General features: G+C 39.8%; 1 protein-coding gene across 1 annotated transcript; it reads right to left on the reverse strand.

The window, feature by feature from the left end:
• Window positions 1–10: 10 nt before the first annotated feature.
• On the reverse strand, window positions 11–10,542 carry LOC103775414 (eukaryotic translation initiation factor 3 subunit A-like; the record flags this gene model as incomplete). The annotated part of the gene is made up of 8 exons (XM_008942865.1): window positions 11–220; window positions 4,047–4,135; window positions 5,798–5,982; window positions 6,838–6,991; window positions 7,944–8,066; window positions 8,355–8,468; window positions 9,568–9,672; window positions 10,195–10,542. Coding segments are annotated over 8 exons (1,328 nt in total), but the record flags the coding sequence as incomplete, so codon positions are not given.
• Window positions 10,543–11,065: the final 523 nt, after the last annotated feature.

Consider the following 11,065-nt stretch of genomic DNA (forward strand, 5'->3'; position numbering starts at 1 on the left):
CAAACCACGCCTGGGCGGCCTGTCCTCGTCCCCTTCACGCTTCGGCGGCCTGTCCTCATCCCCCTCACGCCTGGGCGGCCTGTCCTCTGCTGACTCCACCGAGGGACGCTCCTCACGCCGGGGCAGGTCATCCCGCCGGGGCAGATCTTCTCCTCGCCGGGGCAGGTCATCCCCCCGTCGGAAAGGTCTTTCATCGTCTCTCGCATCCCGACGCCAGTCTCTGTAAAACCACAGGGAATGAGCAAAAAGTGGAAGCTGACGTCCAGGAAAGCTTTACGTATTAGATTAACAGTATAAACCCCTCAAGGCCGTTTCTGAATGGAACTCCCTGATGCGTGGCTGCAAACACTTCTACAGAGCTTTCAGTTTTCAAATGCACTTTCCAATCGCCTTCATTGCTATGGGATAGTGGTAGGTCACCATCCCTACAGCTTTACCATCTCCTTCAAACCGACCTTTGAAGAAGATGTTGGGTATCTGCAGCAACACAACAGAGAAGTTTGGCTTCTACACCAAGCCTTGTTTGAACTAAGCCTTAAAGAACCAGTATTAAAAAAACCCCAAACAAACAGTCATGAAGTAAGTATCCCCCTTCTTCATGCACATCCCAGCCCTGAGTCCTATCCCTGTTTTCATGTGCTTGGGCACACTTCCAGCCCAACAGGTTGGCAACACATTCACTGACAAGCACCACAGCTAGAGAGGGCAGGACAAGGTAGTAAACTCGTGCCGCAGTGCGCTGCCACTGCCCAGCAGCAAGCAGGGTGCCAGGCCCTGGTGGGCCAGCAGCACGTGTATGGACTCTCCTTTTTAGGATGTATGTGGGAAGTAAAGAATTGGTGGGCATTTTCCCCGGGCGACTTAAGTCATCAGCTGATCTTCAAAATAGGTTTGGATTTGTCACACTGAGAAGATCAGACACTGCTGAACAACGGATAGAGCCTTCCACTCCTGTCAATTCTCTGGACACACCATTTAGTTTCATATCTACAGGACTTTACACATACATTTAGACCATAATCTTTGGCTTTGTCACCTGATTATCTCTACTTCAGGACATGAAGAAAGCTACTTCCTCAGCAGTAAAAGTGAATTGTAGTGATGTACTGGTACCTGATTCTTGGCAAGAGAAGAGAAGCTGCACTGGGGATGAATCTCATGGATTCAAAAATAAAACCAAACCAAAAACCTCCCACAGGTTTATAAATCCACTGTGCTACTAAAATGTAAATAAAAGGAATAGCAATGGCTTGCTACAAAACAACAGATGTAGGACTCCAAGAGGTGAGAACAAAGAGGCAACAGTTAGTTTGTGACAACTCTGCATCTCAAGAATTTTTAGGAGTTGTGAGTAGCGTATTCCCTGCTTTTGGAAGAATAAGGGAGGATGCAATTACCACTGAGGTTTGAGATAAAAACAAGACATGGAGGTTGTTAACTTCCATTTAGACTCAAATTGGATAATATTCTCGTTTGAAAAATCTGGTTATTTTGATGTAAAAGACATCTAGAGAAATGTTAAGAAGAAATGTATGAAGTTCGTCAAATTAAAATGTACTTAATTCATTCATACTTAGGTACCATTTCAGGAATTTAAAAATAGATTTAAAAATCCTAAACTATTACCACAGTAATTTTTAAACAGTGACTTGCAGGTGAAGTTATGCCTCTGCTGTTTTTACACTTTATTTTCCTTTGTTTGACAACTTTAGTGTTCACATGTCAGCTTTTTCCCTTCCTTCTCTCTCAGAAATTCAACTCCCTCTTTAAAAGTTTACCAAAATTAAGGGTCAAAGAGCTGCTGACAAATTAACAAGAACAAAGGGATGCATGAATATTAAGATTACTACTGAATGGTAATCACTGGCAGTAATGCAATCCAGTTTCTCTTATACAACTCATTTTTCAATAACCTGTAAAAACCCTCCAGGCAGACCTAGAGGAGCTGAAAGCATGCAGACAGCTCTTCCAAAGCAAGCAGAAATCTGCTGGTAAAGTTCACACTACAGTGTCTACCACCGTTACAGGTTTATAACCTCTTTTGTGCTTGTCTTAACTCAGGCACAAACAGCACAGACAAAAGAGAGGTCAACTCCCTTTCTCTATGCATGTTGGATTTTTACTATTTCTCAACCATAAGCACATATGCATTTGTTGATCCTTTGGGACAGCAAATAATTAATGAACTCTGCTAATTCTGACAGCCTGCAGCACTGCCCTGCCACTTTTAATGCATACCAGGTCTACACAAGTTGCCATTTCAACATTTCAAAGAGCAAGTGTTCTGTTCCCAACAGCACTTGATGGATTTTCTGTGAGCTGGAGAAACACTAACAGGTACCACCATGAAATAGTTTTTCTACTAAATCAACTGGCTTTTAATTTAACTCCTACATAGCACTCCTAGGTTAACCTTTTCCCTCCAATCACAATATTTATAACATTATTTTATGTCAGGACTGACTTGCTCCTCTTCCTTATAAAATTTTTTACATCAATTTTATTTTTCCTCTTTAGTTATAACTACACTTTTCTTGCATAGTGAAGGAACAAATACAACACTCACAGTCTAGTTATAATACCAACTGAAGGTGGATAGGGGCTAGTAAAGAGTGCAGAATTACACCTTTCTTCTGCAGTTAGGTCTAAGCATCATAACTTTTACTTTGTTATTTCCTAAGTTCAGCAAAAAGAAAATTATTGAGAAATGTTGCTTTACTTAAAATTCCAGAGATAGTAATTTTGACTGCTATCAGTATTTCCTTTTAGTATTCTTCAGTATACTCCTTTTAGTAAAAGGGAGAAGTTTTAACAAACGTGCAATGCAAGAATCTAAAATGTGCCTGATCTTAACTCCTCAGCAGTTACTTGGCTCAATTTCTACAAAAAGTTGAATAAGAAATGACTAAGACAACACTAATTCAGAAAAACCCTACACTATAATGACTGAAAAATTAATATGGGTCACCTATATCAATTCTGTGTGAAAGAAGTATCACAGTGAACCATATAAACAGATGCTTTAAACACTTCTGCAATATGTTAATAGTTAAAAGCTTCAGCCAGGACTTCCATCCAATTTTTGATTTTGCAACTCAAGAGAAACTGGATTGCTACCACGAATGACAACACAGCTTTTAATGAATGACTGCAAAGACTATTTTGTCTATTGAGAGATCATACTTCCAGCATGTTAGAAGAAATTAGTGTATAGAGAGATAAAGGGTAAATTAATTTGCTCCCATTGGTGTCAGAGTAAGCTGTAATGGATTTAAATTGGTGCACTAGAAATTAGGGTTGGACATTTATAAAAATCTATCTACCAAGAAGGCTAATTAGACAGTAAAACATACTGACAGTTGGAACAAGCAGTGCTATTTCCACCAGCACAGGCTTTTAAGAACCACTAGATATGTACCATCAGAAATATTCCAGGTACAGTTTGGATTTTATTTGGTTGGCTTTTTTAAGTACAAAGTAGCTCCAGCATATTCCTCCTCCAGAAATCCTTCCTTCTCTGTTCAAGACAGTCTTTCAGAACTTTGTTGTAGTTTATGGTATGTATTTTCTGCTCTGTGACTCATCCTGGGACTTGAATAGTTTAAGACTCAGAATTTTGACTTTCCTGTTCTTATGTATTACTGTCAGTCTTCTACAGGGAAAATGGCAGTTTGATCTCCCAGGAACCCCACATTTGCTTGTCATCCTTCCTCATTCTGTATTTATACAACTGACACCAGTGTTTGGGCGGGACAGAAATTTTTAATTTAAAAAAGAAACCAAGTAAGCCAATTGTTTATCACATGCAGAAGGTGTCTGTTAGCTTTCACAAATCTAAGCCAAATAAAACAGGAATGTTCTTTAAGTGCAGTTCCAAGATAAAACCTCTCTCTCAAGATCCTTACAAAACAATTACTTAATAGGTCTTTTCAGAGATGTAAAGGCATGAGATATTACTCAGTTAGTGCAGCTTTAGCAGTAATAACCAAAAGGAGCCCATGTATTTTCAGGCCAATACAACTGGTGCTGAGTAACCCAGTGATTACCTTTCCACTGGTCCTCGTCGCCACTCAGATTCTGGCTCACCACCTCTTCTCCAGGAGCTTTCAGACTCCCTGTCACCCCAACGAGATTCCTGGATGTCAGAAGAAATTAGAAACATTCTCTCTCACTACTTCAAAATGAAGATTTTCAACATATAATTTACTCCTTTCAGAGGATACTACATCATTAAAACTCACTTGTTACACTGTAGAGAACATGGAACTATCAGAGTTTGTGTAACTTAAGGACAGTTTTGACTAACTTTATAGTTTCTAGAAGAGTTTGAAAACCAGTATGGTTCCCTTTGTGCCACATACTTTACTAATAGGGTAGGACATACACAAATAAACTAAATTGATTATGAACAAGTGTATGAACAAGTTACAGTGAGCCAGAACTACCACCACCTGTTAACACAAAAAAGAGGTTCTACCAGTTCCACTTTCCTGCTGCTTAACAACAGTAAGAATGAATTCAAAGAATTATTTGCTTTTGTGTTTTCTAATCAGATTAGAAAATGTAACTGAATAAACTGAAAGCTCTCTGTAGCAAAGACTGTTTTGTTCTGAGGACCTCAGTGCACAGAACATGTGAAGTATTTGTGGTTCACAGGGTGGCTTAGATACAGGACAGAGCATAATCAATGTTACTTTTTTCTCCCCATTGCTGGGCAAGGACAAGCCAACTTAAACTTTCTGACAAACTACTCCTAAACTCTGTTTATTCCTTAATTCCACTAAAAGGAAAGTAGGTAAACCATATAAAATACCCAAATTCACAATCACAGGGACTCTTTTAAAACTGCTCTTCCAAGTGTTTTCATTTGTCAAAGTCTAAGCTTCAATATGAGCACATAGAGAGGTTGCACAGGGTCTTGTATATCCACTACTCCGTGACTGCATACTTATATGCTTTGCAAAAAAAAACAAGAAGGGTGGGCAAAGAAAGAATTCCAAGAGTGCAAATGGTATTTTTCAAGTGGCACAGGTATCTCGCTCAGACCTGACCCAGCTTTTCCATACAGTCAAGTGCCCGTGGCTAGCAGTACCTCTTAAGTCAAAAGTTATTTACCTCACAGGCTATCAAAAAAATTTTTACAAGCTCTGACCACTTATCTCCATAGTGTTACTCAGTGAAGCATGCACTAAAGACAATGGCTATAATGGATGAAATTTAAAACTAGTTCTCATATCAGTAAGTTCTGTATAAGTGGCAGTGTAGGTTTGTGGTACTCAGTTACATTCTTTAAAGTCAAACATCTATTTGCAAATAACTTATGCTTTGTTTCCTGTTCGACTGGGATAATGATTTTCCCCAATACTTGTATTTGTAAATGGGAAGTTGCACACACCTCGTTTTTATGTTTCTGTGTATTTCTTACACAACTATGCTTTTTATGTTTAGTCTGGGATTTTCCTTCAGTATCTACTCTAATACCTGACTTGGTGACAAGTCACTACACTTGTTTCCAATACAGCTTTCCTTCTGTGTTAAAGAAAATTGTATTCCATCACCTTTTCCATCTGCCTTTAGTTTTTAAACAGTTCGGGGATCTTAGCAGTTTCTTTGCTTTACTTTGTTAGTGAACTACGGATTTGGGATCCCAAGAGTGAGCTGAAACTAAGTGACAATAACTGAACTATTAACCCAGCCACTTAGGCCCCATTAACCCGTGCTTTTGCAATAGCACCATCTTCTAAATCTACAGAAGGAGGAGCAGTGGAAAATAAAAACCCCTCAGGTTATCACCTACCTTTCTTGAGAACGGGTCATCCAGGCCTCGCCGCTCCTCTTCCCGGCGCCGCTCTCTCTCCTCTATCTCCATCTCCCTCTGGCGCTTCTTCTTCTCCAGCTCCTCCAGCTTCTTGACTCGCTCCTGGTACTCCCGCTGCTCCTGCTCCCGCCGCTCGCGCTCCAGGCGCTCCTTCTCCTCGCGCTCTGCACGGGAGCAAACAAGTGGAACGTGTTACCAATACAAGTTCTGATACTTCGCTGTATCCCCAGGAGGGTTACAACATATACTCTCTCCCCCTTGACGACCCATAAAAAACAGAAAACCCAAGCATTTCACAGGATGCGTTTAACTAGCCACAGAAGCTGTTTTCTGGAAGTATGCTAACTTGAAAGCAGTAGAAGGAATCCTGGTACATCCATTAATGTGACATCTTGAAAAACAGCTAGTGAGAAAGGGAAGAAAATGTTCCTCTACCTGTACGTTACTTTGATGTACAGACCACAAACGTGCCTAGCTAAAATATCAGTAACTACCTCAAGCATGGTAGAGAATCCCTTCCTTAGAAAAGGTCAAACAGAAAAAAATCAGCTAGCAGTATCAGAAATTTGATATTCGCAAAGGTGCACAAGCCACAACTCCTGAGTTCTTGATCTGACACCAATGTTCTCTTTCTACTCTCTTTAAAATGTGCGCCAACAAGTGGACAAAGCTCAAACTAAATGTAAAATTGAGCCTTTCATTTTAGTACGCAGCGTCTCTTACTTTATCTCCTCCTCTATTCACGTGTGGGAGAAGGAGAGGGCAGGAAGCATTAATTTGCTTTCATTTTCCCTTCCTCCTACAAAGCTCTACCTTCATCTCCACACTGCCTGGGTAAGCATTCAGAAGGTGCATTAGATAAAAGGTAAGTACATTGTCTAACAGCAACAGTCTTCACCACTAACCAAAAATTAAAATATTTCCTACAATATCACGAAACGGGAAAACCAGTATTTAGCATTGCACACAACTGGAACAGGTCAAGGATCAAAGGATAAAACAGTGACGTTTGATTGTACCTTTAAGCAGCTGTTCTTCTCGCAGCCTTTGCTCCTCCTCCTCCTTCTCTCTGTAGTAGGTGATGCGTCTCTCCTCTTTGCGCTGTTTCTTGCGTTCCTCCAAGCGATTGCGCCTCTCTTCTGCCAGCCGTTCCTGGAACTGCTTCAGCTTGTCCTGAAGTGCAAAGAACACACATCAAAACACCGCAACTGTAGCATTTAGGAGCTAGACAGCTACAGGAACTGCTCAATAAAGCTGCACAGAAACACAAACCAGCTGCAACACATTAACTTCGCTCCACTGAAACACAACTTCACCTTTGCCAGTTCAACCTTGTCTGCAACTGATTTTGTGTAAGAAAACTTAGAACACATAAGAATACTTATAACACAATCACCATGCACAATTTTAGTCCTTCAGCTGCTAAGGATGAGGAAAGGAGTTACCTGAATAATAATTTACCTGTACCTAAAACACACTACCTAGAATTACCTATACTATTGTAAAGAATCATATGCATTATCTCTTTTACTTTTTTTTTTTTTGAAAACCGATTCTTACTGCAATGGAGCCAAGTAATCCAAGCTATGAATAGCCTCAGCAAAGGTGGAATTTTAAAAATGAAGCAAAGGTACACTTTGTTTGCTGACCTCATGGTCTAATTTTTTATTAAATTTTACAAACATAAAACACAACCTGAAGTACCAAATGCTTGAAGATTCACACAAAAAGATTAAAAATCCAACAGACAAGCACTTCTATTTCTCAGCTTAAATATTATTGTATTATTCCATCACCACAGGAAGTCCAAGTACTTGTACAGATAGAGGTTGTTGCTCATATGCTACCCAACAATTTCTTACCAATACCTGTGTTGAAGTAGTTTACCTGTTTTCTGTACAGACTGTCAAAAATGCTAAGTGATCATTATCTAGGAATAGGTGCAAGATTTTTTTTTTTTTTTTAAGTCAAACTAGAAAAGAAACAATTCCATAATTCTGAGCCTTTCTAGGTACTAATTTATTTCTAGTTTTCACGAAGAATCACTGGGTCACATGTTTAGCTCCTCACTTTAGGGGAATACCTTCTTGCAAATAAAATATTTGCAATAAAATATCTCACGTACCTCATAAATTGTTCGTCGTGATGCTTTGAGCCTGGCTTCAAATAGATCTCTATCCTCTAACATCCTTGAGAGTCTGCTCTTATGCTCAAGGGCTTTCTCACGCTCCAACTGCAAAGTAGTGATCTAAAAACAGAAAACACCAAGTATTATAAAGTAAAATCTTACTGTATCTTTGCATTTGGTCTACCCCAGCCACTAGAAAGAGCTATTATCTTGTCTTCTTGCAAACCCAAGACAGAAGATACTGCTGTCTGTCCACTACTAGCACAATGCAATTCTGAAGCTAGCACTTCAGTCTTCATAGCAATTTTTTCACTTCTTCCTTTGGATTGAGCTGGGGAAAAAACCACTGCAAAACCCATCTTTCTTTCACTGCTAACAGATTTTATTAGCTGAACAAAAAACTCTTACCCTTTCTTCCTCCTGCTGCTCCCACAGCTCCATGTCATGCACTCTCTGCTCCTCGTAGGCAGTCTTTATTAACGGGATTTCTTCCAAGCGCTTCGCTCGTTCAAAATAGTCGATCTAAACGCAGAGCACAACCGCCAGTGTGGCACAGGGCACAGGCAGCTCAGCCTGCAGCACCCCCCCAGGACACCCCAATGCCTGGAGACTTCTCCAGTGTATCACATGCATTTAATTATCACATGCATCACATTTTTTTTTAACTAAAAGACTGGGGGATTATTTTTTTCCCCTCACTTTCCCTAAAGTATTTTATACATGTGTAAACAGAATGTCATTCAAAAACTCGTAATTTTCTCCTGCAGTTAGGTTTTCTCTGGTGAAGAACTTTGTAAAAGGTCTTTTGGAATATCCAGCTTAGTTACACTAACCAGACCATCCTTACTTGTATGTTTGTTTTGTCAGCTTCAGAGAGCCCTGGCCTCCTCCTGAAGAAGCTGTGCTGCCCTTTCCAGACAGATCATATTTAGCCAGGTGATTATTAATGCTATAATTTCATATATTTTCTGCTACTTTGCCCAGTATGAGCATCAGGTGTACAGGACTGCAGTACAGAAGATCCTCATTAGAGCCTTCATAAGTAACTCGCCACTTTCTAGTGTCAAGCCAGTTTTAAGTGACCTGAATTACCAGCTGTACCATAAAACCTCCATTTCATTCTCAAATACTGCTGGAAGCCCTGTGTGAGTTTCACCTTGTGCAGGTTATCTAGTTCTATTTATGATGACAACATGTTCCTCACACTTTTACAGTTACCCAAATTTCAGGCAGATCCTATTCTGCCATCCAAAAGGGCTCTAGCAGCAGAATTTCCTCTGTTTCAGTGAGGACTAATACAACTAAATTTAGCTTCTCTGTAAAATAGCCTCATCTTCCATGAATATTTAATATTCTCTAAACATTTTCCAATTACAAGTCTTCCCAATCACAGCTTGGTTTATATCCAACTTAAAGGTCCTTTTTCAAACCAACTCCAGTAATTAGAACAGATCTGTGAACTGGTACTAGAATCTCAGCTTGTTTATCACATTTACCTTTTTTTAGTTTCAAACAATAACATTTTCAAAACCTATTTTTTATATATATCTCTGTAAAGGAGTTCACAAACACTAACTAAAGCATTGTACAGACATGAGTTTGTGCCCTTCCTACTTTGTACCTTTTTCTCCTGATTCTTCAGACGCTCCTGAAGTTCCTTCTTTTCTTTTTCAAGCTGTTCAACTTGTTTAGCCATAATGAAGTCAGGATCCAACTCTTCAAGATCCTAGATAGAACCAGGTAACATTATCAATACAAAATAAAATAAACGTAGTTTGTCTATTTAAGCTTCTCTGCAGTTTTCCCCTTAACTTATAAACTAATTTGCTTTAGAAACATTCTCAGTTTCTTTCCCTCTCTTCTGGGTAACTGTTAAAAACTCTGTAAAGCATTTGGATCTTGATTTTTAATTAGACATGGTCCAGGTATTATAAAATTAGATCTGCAGGCCTATTTTGTATTTCAGATATTGTTTAAGCAAGAATGGGAAAAAAAATAAAACAAAAACCAACTGGACTTAGATCGGCCAGGCAAAAACAGTCCTAGCCAAACTCAAAGTTTACTTACACTGTTGAGCTGATTAAGTATTTTAAGTGTCAACAGTCTCATTTTTGAGACAGTTTATAAGGCCAGTTACAGTACAAAGCTAGTAAAGAACATGAAATTCAAGCAGCCTAGCAACGTAACAGCAAAAGCATTAAAAAAGCAAATTCAAAACAAGACAGAACTTCAACAATAAGTTGTTTACCTCAATATCAATATCTTTAAATGCTTTGGCTCCCAGTTCAGTCTTCTTAATCTGCTCCAAGCGCTCACGAACAGTCTTCTTCTTGATCTGCTCATGCTCCTGCAGGATGCGCTCCTTCTCCCGCTCCTTCGCCTCCTGCCGCAGCCTCTCCTCCTCGGCCTTGCGGACCTTCTGCAGCTCCGCCTCCCGCTGCTCCAGCTCCTCCTTCTCTCGCTGGATGTTCAGGCTCTCCAGGCGCTCCTTCCTCTCCTCGATGGTTTGGCGACGTGCAAGAATACGTTGATGCTCCTTCCTTGAATTTTTTAAGAAGGCAGTGACTGCCAGCTGATGTTGTTCTTCCTTCTCTTGCTGAATTTCAATTAAGAATAAAATGTATATAGCATCACTTTAAAATGTCAGAAAGCACAGTAGATGCCTCTCAAAGAAAACTCAAAGTTCATTTTCTCTTCCAAACGTGTCAACTGCACGGAAATAAACTGTGGTGGCAAATCTCATCACTCACCCAAGTGGCACACACGGTCGTATCAACTGACTAGAAGCACATGCACATGGAGGAAGTTGTGAAAGAATATTCTCAGGCTTCTCAAGCATGGTAGTTTCACACTTCTTTCTGTGCAGAAGTATTGCACACCCATGTGCAACTGATATTTAAGGCTCTAACTGAAAAGGGAGGTTGGGAGGATCAATCTTGTGTGTCTCTGCATGTTAGCAAGTATAGCACCACCAGCACTGTATTTATGAAAGCTCCCTTGGTTTTAAAGCTTTGGTTTCTTCCAAACACACTAACGTAAGGAAAAAATACCCTAATTGACACAAAGGACTACCTGTGAGATAATAAACACTGGTGAGTCATAGAATCATAGAATCCTTT

Source organism: Merops nubicus, unplaced genomic scaffold, assembly GCF_000691845.1.
Source record: "Merops nubicus isolate BGI_N331 unplaced genomic scaffold, ASM69184v1 Scaffold51686, whole genome shotgun sequence".
NCBI classification, from domain to species: Eukaryota; Metazoa; Chordata; class Aves; order Coraciiformes; family Meropidae; genus Merops; species Merops nubicus.